The sequence below is a fragment of the Oncorhynchus tshawytscha genome, linkage group LG17, assembly GCF_018296145.1.
Source record: "Oncorhynchus tshawytscha isolate Ot180627B linkage group LG17, Otsh_v2.0, whole genome shotgun sequence".
Taxonomy (NCBI): Eukaryota; Metazoa; Chordata; class Actinopteri; order Salmoniformes; family Salmonidae; genus Oncorhynchus; species Oncorhynchus tshawytscha.
This window is the reverse complement of record NC_056445.1, coordinates 8,448,314-8,472,198: the sequence shown is the minus strand read 5'-3', so window position 1 is coordinate 8,472,198 and position 23,885 is coordinate 8,448,314. Positions and strand designations below refer to the sequence as shown.

The window sequence follows — 23,885 nt, the reverse complement described above, 5'->3', positions numbered from 1 at the left end:
TTAATGAGAGACGGAGAGAGAGAGACAGTGTGACAGAACCACAGGACAATTCACTGAACTGCCCTTATCTCTGGTCTTTTATACCCTTCTCTGAACCACCTGCATTGAAAAGACCAGGAAATAAACCGATATGCAGGAAATGTTTTAGCTGGAAAGGGATTGCTATTAACTCGATAGGGACTCGTTGAGGAAATGAGTTGATTGTTTAATATTAGGTTTTTCTGAGGAATTTTTAACTAATGACATCCAATCCTTTATCAGGGCCATGTACAGTAAACTAACATTGTTGAACTTTCATGAATAGAGCTGATACAATGCCTTATTCTACATGCCAGAGAGGGGTGTTTGTTCTATCTGAACGTTGTACAACATTGTGTCCTCCAGCTGAACATATGGAGCGTTGTCAGTGCCAACATAAATGGTATTTGAATTCCATAATTTTGAATTTCTATTATGGTATTGAAATTGAATGTAACATTTTATATTTTATATTATTACTTTAGTGCCTTGTTGCAAACAGGATGCATGTTTTGGAATATTTTTCTTCTGTACAGGCTCCCATTTTTACAATCTGTCAATTCGGTTAGTATTGTGGAGTAACTACAATGTGGATTATCCATCCTAAGTTTTCTCCCATCAAAGTCATGAAACTCTGTAACTGTTTGAAAGTGAACAAGTTGAGGAATGCTATGATTCCAACTGATGGCTCCATGCCATATAAGCTTATAAAAGATTGTATCATGAAGGAGAGGCAATGTATGTTCGAATTTCACCAAGTAGGAAGGTAAGAATTAGAAAGGATGCTGTTGTCTCTTTCGGGTTAACAAGTCACCTGGTACAGATAATCTTGATGCCAAATTGCTTAGAGTTACAGATAACCAAATATCTACCCCGATCTCTCATATTTTTAGTAAGTGCTTGATTTCTGGGGAGTCAAAGGTTATTCCACTACCTAAGGATAAAAAAAAATCTGCATTCACTGGTCCTAATAGATGCCCTATAAGCTTGCTGCCTGTGTTAAGTAAATTATTGGAAAAATGTGTATCTGTACAAATCAAGGATTATGTCTCATGCAATGGTCGGATAACTGGTTTCCAGCATGCATACAAAGAAGGGCATTCTACGAGTACAGCCTTAGCACAAATGACAGGTGATTGGTTAAAGAGTATGGATGACAGGAAGTTAGTTGGTGCAGTGTTGCTAGATTTTAGTGCTGCTTTTGATATAATTGATCATGAACTGTTACTAGGTAAACTAAATGTTATGGTTTTAAGTCTGCAGCTATATCCTGAATGGATATCTATCCTGGATATCTATCCAGGAGAAGGCAAAAGGTGTTCTTTAATGGTAGCTTTTCAAACAGTAAAGATATACACTATGGTGGTCCTCAAGGAAGTTGCCTAGGCCCACTTCTCTACTCTATCTTTACTAATGATTTACCTTCAGTAATGAACAAAGCAAGAGTGGTCATGTATGCTGATGAATCTATAATGTATAGTGCAGCATCGGAATGTAATGAGCTAACAGATGAACTGAGCAGTGAACTAAGAATGGTGTCTGAGTGGGTTGATATGAACAAATTGGTGTTGAACATTTCTATAACTAAGTGTAATGTATTTGGTTCAAGATATATGCTTGTTGATGATCCCCAATTGAATTTGTCGATGAATTGAACATATGTAGAGCAAGTGAAAAAACAAAACTACCAGGCGTCATGTTGGACGCAACCTTATCATGGTCAGAACACATAGATAATATTGTTATTAAGACGGGCAAGGGAATTGCTGTTACAAGAAAATGTTCAGAGTATGTAACATCTAGCACACTGAATCAGGTGATTCAATCCCTGGTCCTATCACACTTAGAGTACTGTCGGGTTATATGGTCATCTGCAGCAAAGAAAGATATAGAAAAGCTCCAAATGGCTCAAAACAGGGCTGCCAGATTAGCTCTTCATTGCTCTAACCGTATGAATATCATCCAAATGCATCAGAATCTCTCATGGCTTCACGTTAAAAACAAATTTCTATCTAGTCTTCTGATTTTCTTTAAGAACGTAATATTTATAAATATTTTTTTTAAAACATCATTTTTCAGTCCAGGCAAATTAAGGGCAGCTAAAACAACCCAAGCCAAGGACAAATTGCCTTAAATCTACAGTTTTATATAGAGCCATAGCTGAATGGAACTCTTTACCCATCCATATTTCTCAGGCAAAAAGTAAATCCACCTTCAAGAAAAAAACTAAAGAACATCTAATCCGATAGACCATATGACTGGACAGCAAATAGAAAGCATCAACTGAATGTTAAATGTGTTTCCTGTCAGGTTTTTAAATTATCTGTATTGTCTACTTGTTGAATGTTTGTGAAGTCTTGATTGTGGTTGTTTGTAATGTCTTGTTAATTGGGTGTTGGATCCCAGGAAGATTAGCCAGCATTACGGTGAAAATGTAAAAATGTAAAAATTACAAATTAAAGTCACCATTGGCTTCATGGTGAAATCCCTGAGCGGTTTCCTTCCTCTCCGGCAACTGAGTTAGGAAGGACTCCTGTATATTTGTAGTGACTGAGTAAATTGATACAGCATCCAAAGTGTAATTAATAACTTCACAATAACTTTTACCCATCTACCAATAGGTGCCCTTCTTTGCGAGGCAATGGAAAACCTCCTTGGTATTTTAAATCAAATCAAATCAAATTGTATTTGTCACGTGTGCCAAATACAACAGGTCTAGACCTTACAGTGAAATGCTTACTTACAAGCTCTTAACCAACAATACAGTTTTAAGAAAATACCCCAAAAAGTAAGAGATAAGAATAATAAATAATTAAAGAGCAGCAGTAAATAACAACAGTGGGGCTAGATACAGGGGCTACCAGTACAGAGTCAAAGTCGATGTGCGGGGGCACCGGTGTCGAGGTAATTGAGGTAATATGTACATGTAGGTAGAGTTATTAAAATGACTATGCATAGATAATAACAGAGTAGCAGCAGTGTTCTGGGTAGGGGGGGGGGTGCAATGCAAATAGTCTAGGTAGCCATTTAATTAGCTGTTCAGGGGTCTTATGGCTTGGGGTAGAAGCTATTCACAAGCCTCTTGGGCCTAGACTTGGTGTTCCAGTAACGCTTGCCATGCGGTAGCTGAGAGAGCAGTTTATGACTAGGGTGGCTGGAGTCTTTGACAATTTTTAGGGCCTTCCTCTGACACCGCCTGGTATAGAGTTCCTGGATGGCAGGAAGCTTGGCCCGGTGATGAACTGGGCCGTATGCAGTACCCTCTGTAGTGCCTTGCGGTCGGAGGCCAAGCAGTTGCCATACCAGGCAGTGATGCAACCCGTCAGGATGCTCTCGATGATGCAGCTGTAAAACCTTTTGAGGATCTGAGGACACATGACAAATATTTTCAGTCTCCTGAAGGGAATAGGTTTTGTTATGCCCTCTTCACAACTGTCTTGGTGTGCTTGGACCATATTAGTTTGTTGGTGATGTGGACGCCAAGGAACTTGAATCTCTCAACCTGCTCCACTACAGCCCCGTCGATGAGAATGGGGGCGTGCTCGGTCCTCCTTTTCCTGTAGTCCACAATCATCTCCTTTGTCTTGATTACATTTAGGGAGAGGCTGTTGTCCTTGCACCACATGGTCAGGTCTCTGACCTCCTCGCTATAGGCTGTCTCATCGTTTTCGGTGATCAGGCCTACCACTGTTGTGTCATCAGCAAACTTAATGATGGTGTTGGAGTCATGCCTGGCCGTGCAGTCATGAGTGAATAGGGAGTACATGAGCGGACTAAGCATGCACCCCTGAGGGGCCCCCGTGTTGAGGATCAGCATGGCGCATGTGTTGTTACCTACCCTTACCACCTGGGAACGGCCCGTCAGGAAGTCCAGGATCCAGTTGCAGAGGGAGGTGTTTAGTCCCAGGACATGCAGGACATGTTAGAAGGGGGGTGTCACAAAAACTGCAACTTGGCCCCCACAAGTAATTAGCCACGTCATTGTCCTTCTAAGGATAGCTTTTCCAATACCTATTTAATCTTGCTCTTGTGACTGACCGGGTGTCCAGTTTGTCACAAGACTGTGTTAGCTCACTTAGCCAAAGCCCATAGGGGTGAGTTCAGGAAGCTAACACAAGTCTTCAAGTCTCGAGCAAGTTTACTCGTCGAACCACCTCAGTTACATTTCACCCCCTTTGACCTCATACTCAGAGATCACGGCACCAACATAACTGACTGGGTTTGAAATCAGGCCCACTGCACAACAACACATTCTATGGCAAAGAGAAGCAGGAGGATCTGTGCACCCCTTTTAATGAGAGTGCAACAGAGGTGGCTTGGTGATCCATGCATGGGATGAGCAATCTTGCCTAAGAGCTGAAGACGTGTTAGTTTGACTGAGGAGGTTCTAAGCCAGGTCTCCTGTGCACCAGACAATGTCTCAGGCAAGTCACTCATCACTTACAGGATTAAATATGAAACCTTTAAACCTCTCACTAAATACTGTAAGTTATACCAACATGGTTCTCCAGCAGATTATTAAGAAAGGCTTGTCCTTTGTTCTAAAATGGCCTTTGTGGCTTTATACAGATAACAACCTCTCATTTCCGACTAATTGAAAATTCAACAAGCCATACAAAGCTTGTTTTATCCTCCAGAAAAGATAGAACAGATATACAACAAATGTTATGGTTGAACTCAAATATACTGATTAATAAAAAAAAGCATCCTTTATGGAAAAATGATCCTTTTTAAAATGATATTTATTAATGATATTATGAATAGAAGCGGAGGAGTTCTGTCGCATATGCAGCTCTCGAAAATATATGGGAATATCTGCTCAATCCAAATGTACAACCAACTGACTGCAGAATTACCACAAAAATGGAGGAGTCAAGTGGAAAAAGGAGAAGGTAGGGAACTTGTTTGTACCGATTCCATGGCACATGGTTGATGAACTGGTACAAAAAAACAGCACTTGATTCAACACTTAGAGTTTTTCTACTTAAATTATTATATCAAATTCTTGCCACCAACAGAATGCTACAGTTGAAGTCGGAAGTTGACATACACTTAGGTTGGAGTCATTAAAACTCATTTCTCAACCACTCCACAAATGTCTTGTTAAAAAAATGACAACCTTTACTCATCACGCGAGCGTGATGACCGGACCACCTGTGTTACACTTCACCCCCTTTGACCTCCTCTTTGAAGAGACCGATCCAAGCAGGACCAAAGCCTCAGCTTTATCTCAGCAGGCTAACAAAGTCTTAACCCAGTCAATCACATACTACCCTTATGAGTACCCTGGTCGGAGACTTGAACGTGTCTAAAATTGCTTGGGGAACACATCCAATCAACAACCAACACCACATGTCCTTTCCTCTTTCCTTAATCATTGAAAACATGTTGATATTCTCACTTTCAAAGTGGTGTATTAAATACAACGTTAACTTGTTCCCTGAAGTCTGCTGTCTAATTTATCATCGGATATTATATACTTTGTCACTTTAAAGAAATGTGACAACAAACCTGCCACTCTACAGTGTGTAAAGTCCCATATGAATATATTATAGCCAACAGAGAGGTAACGTTTCCTATCTTTTACAAAAAGACACGATATGTCTAAATGAAGATGTCTAGCTTTACAGCTTTAGTAGTATTGCAGATTTACCCGATTACACTCTAGGGCAGGGTTTCCGAAACTCGGTCCTGCCCCCCGCCCAGCTGTGTAATGCTAGGGCAGGGTTTCCGAAACTCGGTCCTGCCCCCCGCCCAGCTGTGTAATGCTAGGGCAGGGTTTCCGAAACTCTGTCCTGCCCCCCGCCCAGCTGTGTAATGCTAGGGCAAAAAAACAAAACATGATGTCTTAATGCTTAAGATGGTGTGGAAGACCAAATGAAATGAAACAAGTATGCAATTTATAGACTTTTAAATTTTTTTTTAAAAATATGACCATACATCGGATATTTGGTTGATATTTTGACCCCTCAGTCCCATTAAAGGGGAAATATCTAGTTCAAACAATAACAAAGCCGACTCCCCTCCATTGTAAGCAGCTGATGGTTGGGATTGGAGAAATGTAACCAGTCAAATTCATATAGAGTTATGGATGCATGGACTGACCATCCACGATACTGTATAAAAATGACAGTTTTAACCATGTTTTGAAGCTATAATCACATTGCTTAAATACAATTGAGTAAAACAAGCCTCTATTTTGGGTTCTGATGGGATATTGCATTTGAATTAAGCACGAGGCATTTAAACGTTTTATTCTTCAAGGATTAATAGCTACATACAATGACTTTTTTTTGTAAACAATATACACAAAATAATGTCAAAGTATAATTTTTTAAAGATTAATACAACATTCATCACTAAAATATAGTTGTTGTATAAATATTCAGCCCCTTGTTTAGGCAAGCTTAAATTAGTTCAGGAGTATAATTGGGCTTAACAAATCACATAAGTTACATGGACTCACTCTGTGTGAAATAATAAGGATAAGCATGATGTCACGCCCTGACCTTAGAGAGCTGTTTTATTTCTCTATTTGGTTAGGTCAGGTTGTGATTTGGGGTTGGCATTCTATGTTGTCTATTTCTTTGTTTTTGGCCTAGTATGGTTCCCAATCAGCGGCAGCTGTCTATCGTTGTCTCTGATTGGAGATCATACTTAGGCAGCCCTTTTTCACACTTTCTGTTGTGGGATCTTGTTTTTGTATAGTTGCCTTGTGCACTGAAATACTGCACGTTTGTTATAGCCTTTGTTGTTTTTGTTGTAAGTTTCACTATTAAAGAATGCGGAACTCTTCGCACGCTGCGCCTTGGTCCTATCCTTTCAACAAACGTAACACATGATTTTTGAATGACTAACCCTTCCTCTGTCCCCCACACATACAACATCTGTAAGGTCTCTCAGTCAGGTATTGAATTTCAAGCACAGATTTGATTAAAAAGACCAGGGTGCCTCATAAATAAGGGTGATTGGTAGATGGTTAACAATAATAAATCAGACATTAAATATCTCTTTAAGCATGGTCAAGTTAATAATTGAGTATTAACCCACCCAGACACATCAAAGATACAGTTGTACTTCAGAACTGAACTGCAGGACAGAAATGAAAGTGCTTAGGGATGTTACCATGAAGCCATTGCTGATTTTACAGCTACAGAGTTCAATGGCTGTGATGGGATAAAACTGACGATGCATAAACAACATGGTACAATAATTACCTAAATGACAGCAGAGTGAAAATAAGAACACAAATATACAGATAAAAACATTCCACACCTTGCAACAAGGCAATAAAGTTGTTTGGTTGGATGTGGCACAACCAATTACTAAGTGTAAAGGGGCCATTACGTCTTCACACAGGGGAATTGGGTGAGCATAACTTTGTAAATTAAATAAATTAAATAAGTACTTGTTATTTGTAAACTCAGGTCCCCTTTATCTAATATTAGGTTTTAGTTGAAGATAAGATAACATTCAGTCACAAAAAATAGAGAAAATCAGAAAAGGGGTCAAGTACTTTTTCACAGCACTACATACACCTACTTGAGAAATTCTTCATGACAAAGAGTATTGTAATTACATGGGCGTTCTCCCTAACCGGTGAAATATTATCTTACTCTCATGACCAGGAAGGAGAAAGAAATTGTGCCTGTTTTGCATACACATAAGAAAGCATCGGTTTTCTTTACTGAAGGTAGTGCACTATCTAAGGAATAGAGTGCCATTTCAGTGGGCTTCAAGGTGCAATTGGGGGGAGGGGTTCTGGCAGTTGTAGATACAGTACAGTAGGTGTCCTGGGGGGCAGGCAGTGTGCATCCAATGTTGCGTTCAGTTTAGCGTACCACCCTCTGTAGTGCCTTGCGGTCAGCGACGGGGCAGTGGCCATACCAGGCTGTGATGCAGCCCGACAGTATACTCTCGATGGTGCACCTGTAGAACAGGGCCCTCTTGGACAGGCCAAATTTCTTCAGCCTCCTGAGGTTAAAGAGTTGCTGTCGTTCCTTCTTCAGTATGGTGTCCGTGTGGTTTGACCATTTCAGCTTGAACTTGAAGTTCAGGAGGAAGCGTGTGGTTCCTCCTGAAGTCCACAATCAACTCCTTTGTTTTGCCAACATTGAGGGAGAGGTTGTTTACGTGGCACCACACTGTCAGAGTGCCTACCTCCTCCCTGTAGGCCATCTCGTCGTTCTTGGTAATCAGGCCTACTATTGTCATGTCGTCCACGAACTTGGTGATGGAGTTCGAACTGTGTGGGTATAAAGTGGGTACAGGAGGGAACTGAGCACGCACCCTTATGGGGCCCCCGTGTTGAGGATCAGTTGTCTAGCATCACCACCTGGGGGGCGGCTCGTCAGGAAGGCCAGGACCCAGTTGCATAGGGAGGATTTCAGTCCCAGGGCTGTGAGCATTGTGGTGAGCTTAGAGGGCACTATGGTATTAAAGGCCGAGCTGTAGTCGATGAACAGCAACCTCACATAGGCATTTCTCTTGTTCAGATGGGTGAGGGAAGTGTGCAGTGCCATGGCAATCGCGTCGTCCGGTAGCGGGGTGGTAGGGGAATTGGAGAGGGTTGAGTGTGTCGGGAAGGGAAGAGGTGATGTAGCCTTTGACTAGCCTCTCTAAACACTTCATGATGACAGAAGTGAGTGCTACGGGTCGGTAGTCATTCAGTTAAATTACCTTCCCTTTCTTGGGCACAGGGATGACAGTGGACATCTTGGTCACGGGGATGACAGTGGACATCTTGGGCACGGAGATGACAGTGGACATCTGGAAGCAGGTGGGGATAACAGCCTGAGCTAGAGAGATTGAAAATGTCAGAAAACTCCACAGCTAGCTGGTCTATACACGTGGCTTGAGGTGTCGTCTGGGCCGGCAGCCTTGCGAGGGTTAACACGTTTGAATGACTTACATACATCGTCTGTGAAGACCATAAGCAAGTAGCCCTCGTTGTCCTCAGGGGCTCTCCCTTGGCATCTCAGAATTGTTTTGCACGAAGTGTGAGACAAAGGTGTTTAGCTCGTCCGTTAGTGCGGCATTAGCTTCCGAGACGTGACTGGATTTCCTTTTTGTAATCAGTGATCGTTAGAAACCTCTGCCAGATACTCCCGCTGAATCGCTCCATCGCTTTGTCCCTGTACTGTACTTGTGTCTCACCATCTTGATCGATCTGCACAGGTTGTATTTGTACTGTTTAACCATACAATTGTCCCCCGGTCACCTTGCTGTGTTTATGAGTAGCATCTTTCTCCTTCAGTTTCCCGACAAGGCTGCCATCAATCCACTGTTTTTGATTTTAATTCGTTTTTGAAAGACACTATCGTTATCACAGCATCTATGCATTTTTTTTATGAATGCGGTGACTGAGTCAACGTATTCATTGATGTTATCCCTAGAGGCTACCCAAAACATATTCCAGTCTACGTGATCAAAACAGTCTTGGAGTATGGACCAGTGTTGTACAGACCAGACCACCGGAACTTCCCTCTTGAGTCTTTGTTTGTAGCAGGAAGGAGAAAAATTGAATCACGGTCAGATTTGCTGAACGGAGGACGGGAGATGGCCTTACACCACCCGTGTCGAAAAGGCATGTAGCAGTGGTCCAGCGTAAAATCTCTGCGAGTTGGACAGTTAATGTGTTGATAGTCTGCAGTTTGTTCAGGGTCCAATGAAGATTTTGATACATTTTGGTGTTGGCTTGGAGTGGGATGTACACAGCCGTGGCGATAATCCCTGAGAACTCTCTCGGAAGGTAAAAAGGGCCAACACTCGAAGTAAAACAGAGATTGGCTATTTCTTAATAGATATCAGTGCTCAACACTCAACACGCTGAAATAGACATTACGGTAATACACTGAGTGTACAAAACATTAGGAACACCTGCTCTTTCCATGACATAGCCTGACCAGGTGAATCCAGGTGAAAGCTATGATCCCTTATTGATGTCACTTGTTAAATCCACTTTAAATCAGTGTGGATGAAGGGGAGGAGACAGGTTAAAAAGGGATTTTTAGACCTTGAGACAATTGAGACATGGATTGTGTGTGTGTGCCATTCAGATATAGAACAGGCAAGACATTTTTTTTAAGTGCCTTTGAACGGGGTATGACAGTAGGTAACAGGCGCACCGGTTTGTGTCAAGAACTGAAACGCTGCTGGGGTTCGCACTCAACAGTTTCCGGTGTGTATCAAGAATGTCCCACCACCCAAAGGACATCCAGCCAACTTGACAAAACTGTGGGAAGCACTGGAGTCAACATGGGTGGAGGAGGGGGGGGGTGAAACTCAATATTAGGAAGGTGTTCCCAATGTTTGGTATACTCTGTGTATACAGTGTTAATGTTTCAACTCTGATATTTCATAATCAATGACCCAAAGCACCTACAGTTTACGTAATGTACTTCTGCACGTTTGTCATTGTTCCATTTTCCTCACCACATCCCTGTTCACAAACAAAAGGAGAAACTTTAGCCTACATCTTACCTAACACATTGGAAGGATTCTTAATCACATTGTCCTCTCCTCTTCCCTTCTGCCAAACGAAGGGAGAAAACTATTACATCTTATGGTACAAATGAGACTAGGTGGGACATTTGACGCCTACTTGGACTTAATAGTTAGTAAGTGAAGAAATGACTTTTGAATCTTTGGAATGTGCAGATATTGTATTCAAGTGTCATTTAAAATGACAGATTGTATTGTAGTTTACACAACATCCTTTTATCACAAAATCACATTGTTTGGTCACGTAATGGGACTTTATTAGCCCACTGTATTCAAAGCATTAATAGTTTATCGGTCAATGAAAGATTAAATAGTTGAAAGATTCTGCTGATTATAGTTAATCATCCCATTATAGAGGATAGTAACATCAATAAGGATCTGTTGAGATATTATACACAGGAGGATGCTTTTCTGCTTTTTCCCTAGAAGATGAGGCACTGTATAGGAACATCATGGGACTGTAGGTACCTGATCCATTTGTGGTGGGGGCTCTCTGCAATGGATTAAATTTAAAAAAACGTCAACACATGCATGACAGATGAAAGAACACTTTTCATCAGGTTGGCATTTATTGGGAAGACTCATGTACTGGAGGCAGCCCTGCAGGATAGTCACTAGCTGACAGCCACAAAGTCATAAAATCTGATTTCAAACCTAACCCTAACCTTAAAAGCACTGCTAACCTTATGCCCAATCCTAACATTAAATGGTTTTCATTCATTTTTACTATGTACACTACCGGTCAAAAGTTTTAGAACACCTGCTCATTCAAGGGTATCTTTATATTTAAAAAAAACTATTTTCAACATTGTAGATTGTATACAGAAGACAGCCCTATTTGGTAAAAGACCTAGTCCATATTATGACAAAAACAGCTCCGATAAGCTAAGAGAAATGTCAGTCCATCATTACTTTAAGACGTGAAGGTCAGTCAATACGGAACATTTCAAGAACTTTGAAAGTTTGTTGAAGTGCAATCGCAAAAACCATCAAGCGATATGATGAAACTGGCTTTCATGAGGACCACCACAGGAATGGAATACCCAGAGTTATCTTTGCTGCAGGGGATAAGTTCAGTAGAGTTAACTGCACCTCAGAAATTGCAGCCCAAATAAATACTTCACAGAGTTCAAGTAACAGACACATCTCAACATCAGCTGTTCAGAGGAGACTGCATGAATCAGGCCTTCATGGTCGAATTGCTGCAAGAAAACCATTACTAAAGGACACCAATAAGAAGAAGAGATTTGCTTTGGCCAAGAAACACGAGCGATGGACATTAGACCAGTGGAAATGAGTCCTTTGGTCTGGAGTCCAAATAGGAGATTTTTGGTTCCAACCACTGTGTTCTTTGTGAGATGTGGTGTGGGTGAACGTATGATATCCGCATGTGTATTTCCCAGCGTAAAGCATGGAGGAGGAGGTGTATTGGTGGAGGAGGAGGTGTTGGGGTGTGGGGTGTTTTGCTGGTTGGTGATTTATTTAGAATTCAAGGCATACTTAACCAGCATGGCTATCACAGCATTCTGCAGTGATACGCCATCCCATCTGGTTTGCGTTTAGTGGGACTGTCATTTGTTTTTCAACAGGACAATGACCCAACACACCTCCTGGCTGTGTCAGGGCAATTTTTTACCAAGAAGGAGAGTGATAGAGTGCTGTATCAGATGACCTGGCCTCTAGTTTTGATGTCTTCACTATTATTCTACAATGTAGAAAATAGTAAAAATAAAGAGAAATCCTTGAATGTGTAGCTGTGTTCAAACTTTTGACTGGTACTCTATATATAGACCATTTTAACTTTGGACTGCCTACAGGACAAGATTCATCCAATAAACGTCAACCTGACAGTTTAAGGGAGATGTGAGAGGACCACCTGCTGAAAGTGCAAACCCCCCCCCCTTCAGTAGTGTATATGACAAGACCTGTGTGTGTGTACATGTAGCCAATCATAAAATACCTACTGCGTGCACTAGAGACACATACTGTAGGGTGTGAATGTAAATTCAATCTGGAGTGCCAGAGTGCGCTCTGAGTGCTCTCTGGGCATTCGAAAATTCAGAGCTTTGTCAGATTGTCCATTCATAAATTTAGAGCGTTTTGCCCTCGGAGCGTTCGGAGCGCACATTGGATGCTCTGGTCGAAGAGTAGGGTTGATCTGAGTGCTCTGGCCTCACAACGGCAGTCAAGCACCCAAGCTAACTAGCTAACTTGCTAGCTACTTCCAGATACAAATGAGAGACATCCCGATGGGGTTTGTGGTGATTGTGACTTAAATGGCGTCCCTTGACAAGGCAAGAACAAGATGTATGTCAGGAGAAGTGCAGTATTATCATAAGGAGATGCATACTTTGAATACGGAGGAGGAATGTAGGGAAAAAGAGAGGCAGAGGAGGTCTAAGAGAGAGAGGGAAGAAGATGGTGAGCTTGAGCCGGTTATAAAGGGTGGGAAAAAGGGAGATGGTTTGTTAAAGAAGAACAGTAGAAAGTGTAAGCAGAGTGAGATGAAGACAGGAGGAGAAATGGAAGTGAATGAGGGAGAAGTATCAGAGGTGGTCGGTGTGGTGAAGTTCTCGGAGCCCGGGGCTTGCAACAAGGTCAGGATAAAGATGAGTCTGTGACAGTAGGAGTGAAGTTTTTGGAAAAAGTGGACCCTTGCCTTTTGGCTGATCCATTTGTGGTTTCAGGATGGGTGAAAACAGAGTTGGGTACTGTGGAATCGGTCAGGATAACCAGAAGTGGTCTTGTAATAATTGTTTGTGTTTGTGCTGGTCAGAGGGAGAAGGCACTTGGCGTTAAACGAATGGGGGGGGCAAGTCATTTTAATTGTTTCGCTCTCAAGAAAAGGGTGCCATTGAAAGGAGTGATTACTGGGGTAGTGGTAAATGTGAAAGCTGACCAACTGAAGGGGAAGATTCCCGGTGTTTGTGATGCTCGTCGTTTGGTGAGAGAGGGGTGAAACAGAAGAGTCATTTTCTGTACTTTTGAGTTTTGATGTTGAGTCTTTGCCCGACAAAATGATGTTAGGATATATAAGTTATCCTGTACAAGCTTTTGTGGCGAATACATTACATTGTTACAGGTGTCAAGCTTATGGGCACGAGGCAGCAGTGTGTAGGAGGGAGGTTCCTAGGTGTGAGAAGTGTGCAGAAGGGCAGAGTTAGAGTGGTGCAAAAGTTGTTCAAATGCTGAGGCAGTGAAGAAAGTAGAGGAAGATGGGCCAAGGGGGAGGGATCCTGAGAGGAGTGGCGTGAGTTTGGGGTCAAATTGATCAGAAGTACAGTGTAGACATTGTTAATGTTGTAAATGACCATTGTAGCTGGAAACGGCAGATTTTTTAATGGAATATCTACATAGGCGTACAGAGGCCCATTGTCAGCAACCACCACTCCTGTGTTCCAATGGAACGTTGTGTTAGCTAATCCAAATGGATCATTTTAAAAAGCTAATTGATCATTAACCCTAAAAAACCCTTTTGCAATTATGTGAGCACAGCTTAAAACTGTTGTCCTGATTAAAGAAGCAATAAAACGGGCCTTCTTGTCACGTTCTGACCTTTATTTCCTTTGTTTTGTCGTTATTTAGTATGGTCAGGGCGTGAGTTGGGGTGGGCAGTCTATGTTTGTTTTTCTATGATTTTGGGATTTCTATGTTTTGGCCTAGTATGGTTCTCAATCAGAGGCAGGTGTCATTAGTTGTCTCTGATTGAGAATCATACTTAGGTAGCCTGGGTTTCACTGTTTGTTTGTGGGTGATTGTCTATGTTAGTTGCTTGTGTCAGCACAGTTCTCATTATAGCGTCACGGTCGTTATTGTTTTGTATAGTTTGTATTCAGTGTTCAGTGCTTTCTTGAATTAAAAAAATCATCATGAACCCATACCACGCTGCATTTTGGTCCGTTCCTTACGACGATCGTGACACTGCTTTAGACTAGTTGAGTATCTGGAGCATCAGCATTTGTGGGTTCGATTACAGGCTCAAAATGGCTAGAAACAAGGTCCTTTCTTCTGAAACTCATCAGTCTATTCTTGTTCAAGAAACTGAAGATCTCGTACAACGCTGTGTACTACTCCCTTCACAGAGCAGCACAAACTTGCTCTAACCAGAACAGAAATAGGAGTGGGAGGCCCCGGTGCACAACTGAGCAAGAGGACAAGTACATTAGAGTGTCTAGTTTGAGAAACAGACACCTCACAATTCATCAACTGGCAGCTTTATTACATAGTACCTGCAAAACACCAGTCTCAACATCAACAGTGAAGAGGTGACTCCAGGATGCTGGCCTTCTAAGGCAGAGTTGCAAAGAAAAATACATATCTCAGACTGGCCAATAAAAAGAAAAGATTAAGATGGGCAAAAGAACACAGACACTGGACAGAGGAACTCTGCCTAGAAGGCCAGCATCCCGGAGTCGTCTCTTCACTGTTGATGTTTGAAGGAAGTCTGAAGGAAGTCTGCTTTGAATTGATTTCCCTCTAACAAGTCCTTGTGAGAACCAGGGAGGGAAACAGAAGGCACATATGTGTTAGACTGGTAGCTTTCAGGAATGGGGTCGTAATATTCTGTAACTTAAACCGTTGAAAACTGAAATAATTTGTGCCACATAAATATTAGCCAGGAAGAGTTCAATATTGATCCACTATATTGACACTTACACATTCACAGTGATTTGAACTATCATCATGCTTGTGTTGACAAATCCTCCACCGACTGGACATTATGAAACATAAAATAGGTCCCACAAAATTACAATCAAAAGGGGGGAAAAAACAGAGTTGTTTCAAATGACAGGGCATATACCCACCACTTGCATACAGTAAACCACTCTACACTGTAACAAGCACTTCAATTCATATAATTGAAATATTGAGGTTTGCCCTGAAGAGGGCACAACATCATTGCATTTGCTGAGGAGAAAAGCAAATGGGAAAGATATGGGGATGTTACAGGTATAGGGGGAAATCATTTACACACTGCACATCTTTCTATTTCAAATAGTTAGACGACACATTATCACTGGATTACTGAAAGACCACATTATATAGGCTAATGATTGATAACATTGTGGAAATGTAGCCCACGGTATAAACAAGCGGAATAGAATCAAATAATTTGAATGCTATGATACCAGAAATATCCTACAATCACATCGAAATCCATTTGGCAGACATTGCCCAACATAGGCGTAAGAAAATATTGCCAAACCTATTGAATTGAAAACATGATGATGGCCGTGTTGGAGACGATCAAAATCGCAATGTATCATTGGTAAATTGTGATAGATTGACTGATCTACAACTAATAACGAGTCGTTATTCATGATGCAAGGTGATTTGTAAATCAGACAGACACCTACAGTCATTTTGATTCTCTGGAACACGGCCAGTGCCTAGATGGCAGCTTGCAGGAGAGCAATACCTTATACGTCAGAGCGACGCTGGCAATGACGAACACACCAACTCTCCTCCATGCCTTACCTTCGGCTCCAAAAAAAGAGAAGCCCTCATCAGTACCACTGCGATGACACTTCTGTAGCCTGTGACCACGGGTACAGACCAACTTCTGTCAACTTGAATGATCAATAATTAACGGTCTTTGGACCACATTTGCTCGACTGAGAACAACAAACAACTCTTACTCTTTTAACAACTAACTAACCAACCAACTACAGTTCTGTGAACATTTCGTGGGTGCGTTTGTTTCCCTTATGTCCCGAAAATCTAGCGACAATGACTATAGTCTTCGTAGTATGAGCAACCTGATGGGTGAGAGGAGGAAGAAAGTGAACGATGACGGAGAGCGGAGCCTCATCAAAGCACCGTCCAACGCGAGCATCAACAGCCAGGCTGTCCCTGCCAATGCCGCTACCACCACCTCCACCGGGGACCTGGAGAGAGAGGCGCGTAAACAGTTCCAGCAAGATGTCACGCCTGCGTTTGTTTATGTTCTGGCCGCGTTCTCCGCGTTGGGTGGCTTTCTGTTCGGCTATGACACCGGGGTAATCTCGGGAGCGATGCTCCTGCTCAAGAGGGAGATGAATCTCAGCGCCCTGTGGCAGGAGGTTCTGATCTCTAGTACTGTGGCTGCCGCCGCGCTGTCCGCGTTGGCCGGCGGGTTCTTGAACGGAGTTTTCGGGCGCAGGGTCTGCATCCTCCTGGCTAGTTTTATCTTCACATCTGGGGGAATAGTGCTTAGCGCAGCTCCCGATAAGGAGGTTCTCCTGGTCGGACGTCTCATTGTCGGGCTTGGACTTGGTAAGGTGTCTCCTCAGTTTCTGCGACTTTTCACTTGTTTACTTATCTCGTTCACAAGACAATTAGCCTGGGGATGAGATGACCTGTTTACAGGTAGGGTAACAAAAATGTAATTGCTGACACAAAAAAAACGAACTTTGGTAACGGTTGACAACCTTTTAGTTATTAAAATACAAATTCTAGAAAGGGGGTGTCTTGCCCAACTATTTGGGCAAGATGCCCCCCCCCTGTGGAGCAAGAGGCCCGCTGAAAATGTGTGCTTTTAGTAATTGACTCTAGAAAGCTAGTTATATTTTATTAGACCAATCAAATATTGAAACAAAATGGCATTGTACATCTCACTATTAATAACCTATGATGAGGTTTTAATGTAAGCCTAAAACTCTATTTTAGGTTTACATTAAAACCTTATTTTTACATAACCTGCACATTCTCTTAAATCCCAGCAGATGCTAGCTCATGCTAACTAACTAGCTAACTCACATTCCTACTCAAAATCAACATTTCTAATGATATTGTATGATTTATTTCTGCAGTTTAAGATATTGTATGATTTATAACCTTCAGATTCACCTGAAATGTGCTTACATTAATGCTAGAAACAAATCCCCAACCTAAAAGGGGTAAGATGCCCCTGGGGTTTTCAGGGGTTTACATATAGAATATTAGAGGAGGCGTTTAGCTATAGGGCCTCAATGCTATCGGTCAGATTTTTGCAACCAATCACATGATGTGTTTTGTCCTATTGTGATTGGTCCCTGAGCCTATATGAGGCCATTTTGAAATATATAAAACCCTCTTCCTTTTTCATCTGTAAAACCAACACAGAAGGCCAGAACCTAAGATTTAGTCTGTCAGTGAGAGATTAGTAAAACCTTGATGAAGGTCAAGGACCAAAATGCGTACGTTTTACTTTTAACAATAAAGAAGCTCCTTTATCAACTTCCACTGTCCTCAGAGAGTTGTTGAATTTACTCTTCACTTCAGGCTCATCTCATTCACCTAGACTAGGGATTTTTATCTGTGTACAGGTAAGCCTAGTTTATTACTTTTTATTTAACCTTTATTTAACTTGGCAAGTCAGTTAAGCACAAATTCTTATTTTCAATGACTGCCTAGGAACACTTGGTTAACTGCCTTGTTCAGGGGCAGAACGACATGTTTTTACCTTGTCAGTTCAGGGATTCAATCTTGCAACCTGTTGTTTACTAGTCCAATGCTCTAACCACTAGGCTACCTGCCGCCAATCACATTACACTTAGACAGTTTAGGTTACCATCATCAGAGGGAAACTAATGTGCATGCGTTGTGTCTTTGGCTATGCCGGATCCATTTCTGTAATTAATATTACCTGATTGAGCTAATCATGTAAATGTAATTAACTAGAAAGTCGGGGCACCATGAAATAATATTTATAGAGCAGTTATCTTCCGAATAATCTCTTAAAGAACTAGTAATATTTTACATCAATAGCAGTCAATATTAATCGTCACCTTATTTCAGTCTCATCTGAAAGTTGTAAAATCTTGGTTATCTTCACGAACCCTGGCTAACAAGTTGAATCAGAAATACAAAATTGGGTTTAATTATTTATTTACTAAATGCCTAACTAATCACACAGAATTACATATACACAGAATGAATCATATCTTCATTACAAATTATGTCATAAAGGAAAACGTCCCTAGCAGACGGAACAGATATGACAGCTGGTTACACAAAGAAAAGTGGGTTGGGTTTGAGTGAAAGAGCGGGAAGACTGAGGAACAAAGGGAGAAGCTGTGCTATCGTAAATACAATATCCTATGCATTCTAAGTTACCGCCCATTTGGAAAAAGAAAATGCAATAAATATTTACTCTGAGCTGCCCTTCAATAGGTTGGTGGTAGATGGATGGCCGTGTTGCCCAACAGAGTCCTTTGAAGAGTGTCTCTGGTGGTGAACGGGAAACGTTGTAGTGTTGTCGTTGGGTGGTAGACGGGATACTCTGTCTGTCCTCTCCTAGCCCACGTTTACAGCTGCTGTTGCTAACTCAATGGCCAGGAGGTATCCCTTCTGTAGCAAATAAGAGTTCAAAGTTCATACCATTCACAACCAAAGCTCACGCAGAGGCTGGCTCCGTTCTGTAGTTATTATCTGAATACTTCTGACATCGGATCGTCATTCTAATGTACCCGGAACAGGAGGTTACATTTTTGTCAAGGGCTTATATAGTGGAGGGAGAAGGGTTCGTTTCATAGTTTATAGCCCATGTCTCTTCACAGGGGTGGGCCACTGATTGAGCAGAGCCCTATTTATTTATTTTATTTTTTTCACCTTTATTTAACCAGGTAGGCTAGTTGAGAACAAGTTCTCATTTGCAACTGCGACCTGGCCAAGATAAAGCATAGCAGTGTGAACAGACAACACAGAGTTACACATGGAGTAAACAATTAACAAGTCAATAACACAGTAGGAAAAAAAGGGGAGTCTATATACATTGTGTGCAAAAGGCATGAGGAGGTAGGCGAATAATTACAATTTTGCAGATTAATAACACTGGAGTGATAAATGATCAGATGGTCATGTACAGGTAGAGATATTGGTGTGCAAAAGAGCAGAAAAGTAAATAAATAAGAACAGTATGGGGTGAGGTAGGTAAAAATGGGTGGGCTATTTACCGATAGACTATGTACAGCTGCAGCGATCGGTTAACTGCTCAGATAGCAGATGTTTGAAGTTGGTGAGGGAGATAAAAGTCTCCAACTTTAGCGATTTTTGCAATTCGTTCCAGTCACAGGCAGCAGAGAACTGGAACGAAAGGCGGCCAAATGAGGTGTTGGCTTTAGGGATGATCAGTGAGATACACCTGCTGGAGCGCGTGCTACGGATGGGTGTTGCCATTGTGACCAGTGAACTGAGATAAGGCGGAGCTTTACCTAGCATGGACTTGTAGATGACCTGGAGCCAGTGGGTCTGGCGACGAATATGTAGCGAGGGCCAGCCGACTAGAGCATACAAGTCGCAGTGGTGGGTGGTATAAGGTGCTTTAGTGACAAAACGGATGGCACTGTGATAAACTGCATCCAGTTTGCTGAGTAGAGTGTTGGAAGCAATTTTGTAGATGACATCGCCGAAGTCGAGGATCGGTAGGATAGTCAGTTTTACTAGGGTAAGTTTGGTGGCGTGAGTTAAGGAGGCTTTGTTGCGGAATAGAAAGCCGATTCTTGATTTGATTTTCGATTGGAGATGTTTGATATGAGTCTGGAAGGAGAGTTTACAGTCTAGCCAGACACCTAGGTACTTATAGATGTCCACATATTCAAGGTCGGAACCATCCAGAGTGGTATCGCCTGCAGCAAGAGCAACATCATTGATATATACAGAGAAAAGAGTCGGCCCGAGGATTGAACCCTGTGGCACCCCCATAGCGCCTGCCAGAGGACCGGACAGCATGCCCTCCGATTTGACACACTGAACTCTGTCTGCAAAGTAATTGGTGAACCAGGCAAGGCAGTCATCCGAAAAACCGAGGCTACTGAGTCTGCCGATAAGAATATGGTGATTGACAGAGTCGAAAGCCTTGGCAAGGTCGATGAAGACGGCTGCACAGTACTGTCTTTTATCGATGGCGGTTATGATATTGTTTAGTACCTTGAGCGTGGCTGCGGTGCACCCGTGACCGGCTCGGAAACCAGATTGCACAGCGGAGAAGGTACGGTGGGATTCGAGATGGTCAGTGACCTGTTTGTTGACTTGGCTTTCGAAGACCTTAGATAGGCAGGGCAGGATGGATATAGGTCTGTAACAGTTTGGGTCCAGGGTGTCTCCCCCTTTGAAGAGGGGGATGACTGCGGCAGCTTTCCAATCCTTGGGGATCTCAGACGATATGAAAGAGAGGTTGAACAGGCTGGTAATGGGGGTTGCGACAATGGCGGCGGATAGTTTCAGAAATGGAGGGTCCAGATTGTCAAGCCCAGCTGATTTGTACGGGTCCAGGTTTTGCAGCTCTTTCAGAACATCTGCTATCTGGATTTGGGTAAAGGAGAACCTGGAGAGGCTTGGGCGAGTAGCTGCGGGGGGGGCGGAGCTGTTGGCTGAGGTTGGAGTAGCCAGGCGGAAGGCATGGCCAGCTGTTGAGAAATGCTTGTTGAAGTTTTCGATAATCATGGATTTATCGGTGGTGACCGTGTTACCTAGCCTCAGTGCAGTGGGCAGCTGGGAGGAGGTGCTCTTGTTCTCCATGGACTTCACAGTGTCCCAGAACTTTTTGGAGTTGGAGCTACAGGATGCAAACTTCTGCCTGAAGAAGCTGGCCTTAGCTTTCCTGACTGACTGCGTGTATTGGTTCCCGACTTCCTGAACAGTTGCATATCGCGGTGACTATTCGATGCTATTGCAGTCCGCCACAGGATATTTTTGTGCTGGTCGAGGGCAGTCAGGTCTGGAGTGAACCAAGGGCTGTATCTGTTCTTAGTTCTGCATTTTTTTGAACGGAGCATGCTTATCTAAAATGGTGAGGAAGTTACTTTTAAAGAATGACCAGGCATCCTCAACTGACGGGATGAGGTCAATGTCCTTCCAGGATACCCGGGCCAGGTCGATTAGAAAGGCCTGCTCACAGAAGTGTTTTAGGGAGCGTTTGACAGTGATGAGGGGTGGTAGTTTGACTGCGGCTCCGTAGCGGATACAGGCAATGAGGCAGTGATCACTGAGATCCTGGTTGAAGACAGCAGAGGTGTATTTGGAGGGCCAGTTGGTCAGGATGACGTCTATGAGGGTGCCCTTGTTTACAGATTTAAGGTTGTACCTGGTGGGTTCCTTGATGATTTGTGTGAGATTGAGGGCATCTAGCTTAGATTGTAGGACTGCCGAGGTGTTAAGCATATCCCAGTTTAGGTCACCTAACAGAACAAACTCTGAAGCTAGATGGGGGGCGATCAATTCACAAATGGTGTCAAGGGCACAGCTGGGAGCTGAGGGGGGTCGGTAGCAGGCGGCAACAGTGAGAGACTTATTTCTGGAGAGAGTCATTTTCAAAATTAGTAGTTCAAACTGTTTGGGTATGGACCTGGAAAGTATGACATTACTTTGCAGGCTCTCTCTGCAGTAAACTGCAACTCCTCCCCCTTTGGCAGTTCTATCTTGACGGAAAATGTTATAGTTGGGTATGGAAATCTCAGAATTTTTGGTGGCCTTCCTGAGCCAGGATTCAGACACGGCAAGGACATCAGGGTTAGCAGAGTGTGCTAAAGCAGTGAGTAAAACAAACTTAGGGAGGAGGCTTCTGATGTTGACATGCATGAAACCAAGGCTTTTTCGATCACAGAAGTCAACAAATGAGGGTGCCTGGGGACATGAAAATGAGGGTGCCTGGGGACACCTTATGAAAATCCAAATTTCTAATTTGGAAGATAAAATTACATTGAATCTTTTCACCAATAATTTACATTTAAACATTTGAATTGCACAACAATTCCATGTGAATCTGATAACTATAATGTGTAGACTTTCTCAGATACAGTTTAGGTCGTCCTGTCATCAGTTATAATGTCTCAGATGACAACTGATCTGACATCATATTCATTAAGTACCAATGCATATTTTCAACTGGTTCTATTTCCAAAATATGGTTCCTTTCCCTCCACTTGTTTGATGTTCAAATCAAATTTTATTTGTCACATACACATGGTTAGCAGATGTTAATGTGAGTGTAGCGAAATGCTTGTGCCTCTAGTTCCGACAATGCAGTAATAAATAACCAACAAGTAATCTAACTAACAATTCCAAAACTACTGTCTTATACACACAAGTGTACGGGATACAGACTCTCTGTTTAACAAAGGCTATTCAAGAGTCCCTCTAGAGTCAAGAGAGAGGCAAGGGAGAAAGGTATTTATGGGGGGGTTATAAACCTTACCCACAGGCCAAAGTCATAACACATGACAACACATGCCTTGTAGGCTACAGTATTTTGATTGGCAAACCTAATACAAAACTGAGAAAGTTCACTTCTTAGGCTATTGAGTTATCTCACATGAAAAATAAGTGAGACCTGTGTGCCAATAGTATCCTCATGGGTGGGCCCACCTACTGTGATGGGTTATATTGACCAAAATCTATGTAGGTTAAACTTAAAAAAGGATAGTTAATACTTTATTTAGCCGTATACCAAAGCAATAATCAAACTAGAAGTTGATAACTTCATCCCACTACTTTGAGACTGGCTTGTTGTCAGGGTTACTGATTTCTGACTGCAGTGTCTAGGCCTATGGTATTTTTGGAGGTAGTAGGCTTTGGCAAGATTTTATACTGTTTGGCATTCAATGAGAATTCGATGTACCAAAGGTATTTATAGCAACTTCTGGGTGACACGTAGCCTTGATGTTGCCTTTGATTGGAAATTAAGATTGGTGTGTCATGCTTAGTAGAGTAATGTTCATAATATGGCATTAAAATCATGTAGTGGTAAAATATTGTGCCATGCTTGGAAGTCATCACTGTTAAGCCTTGTCTTAGTTCTTGGCGTCATTGAGCACAACAATTGGAGGAATAGAACGAGGGGTGCTATTCTTTGTGTGTTTTTGCTGTTTGAGTGAACTAGTCATAGTTATTGGCCAATCTTTGTTTTTGTTTTGGACACCAATTAATAGACCCAGAGAGTAAGCCTGTGCAAATATGAATCACCCTTTTATCTTTCAAAAACTGCTCTCTCTCACACACACACACACACACACACACACACACACACACACACACACACACACACGCGCGCGTACTCACGCACGCAAACACACACAGTAGACGCTCACTCTCTTCTCGCTCAATATTACCCCTCAGACACATCAATCTTCCAAAACAAATTCAATTGTTAGTATTTTCCAAAGATTGAAAGAAGCAGTTTATCCGGCCATCGAAATAGTTAGTTGATCGGGTCACACGGGTTACATTTGCCTCTCCGTCTCTAGGCATTGGGTTTATGTCTGTTCATCCATTACTCATTTTGATGCCAAACCCACCACTGGTGTGTGTGGCTAAAGGGCTCTATTTTCATCTCATTCAACAAATGTAAATGCCTGGAGTTTGCCAAACAGCACTGTCACTTGGATTGGAACCGGTGCTAAAATAGA

General features: G+C 42.3%; 2 protein-coding genes across 2 annotated transcripts in view; one reads left to right on the top strand and one right to left on the bottom strand.

Moving 5' to 3' along the window:
* Positions 1–8,787, bottom strand: part of LOC112217150 (mucin-2) — a 35,820-nt gene extending 27,033 nt beyond the window's left edge. Inside the window, exons 1-2 of the mRNA XM_042299973.1 lie at positions 8,698–8,787; positions 7,934–8,063 (exon numbers count right to left, since the gene is read on the bottom strand). Of these exons, the coding sequence (XP_042155907.1) occupies positions 7,934–8,063; positions 8,698–8,787 (220 nt within the window). The remainder of the gene's footprint in view (positions 1–7,933; positions 8,064–8,697) is intronic.
* Positions 8,788–15,945: 7,158 nt separating this feature from the next.
* LOC112216788 (proton myo-inositol cotransporter) overlaps positions 15,946–23,885 on the top strand; it is a 69,362-nt gene continuing 61,422 nt past the window's right edge. Inside the window, exon 1 of the mRNA XM_024376857.2 lies at positions 15,946–16,776. Coding sequence (XP_024232625.2) covers positions 16,230–16,776 — 547 coding nt within the window. The 5' untranslated portion in view covers positions 15,946–16,229. The remainder of the gene's footprint in view (positions 16,777–23,885) is intronic.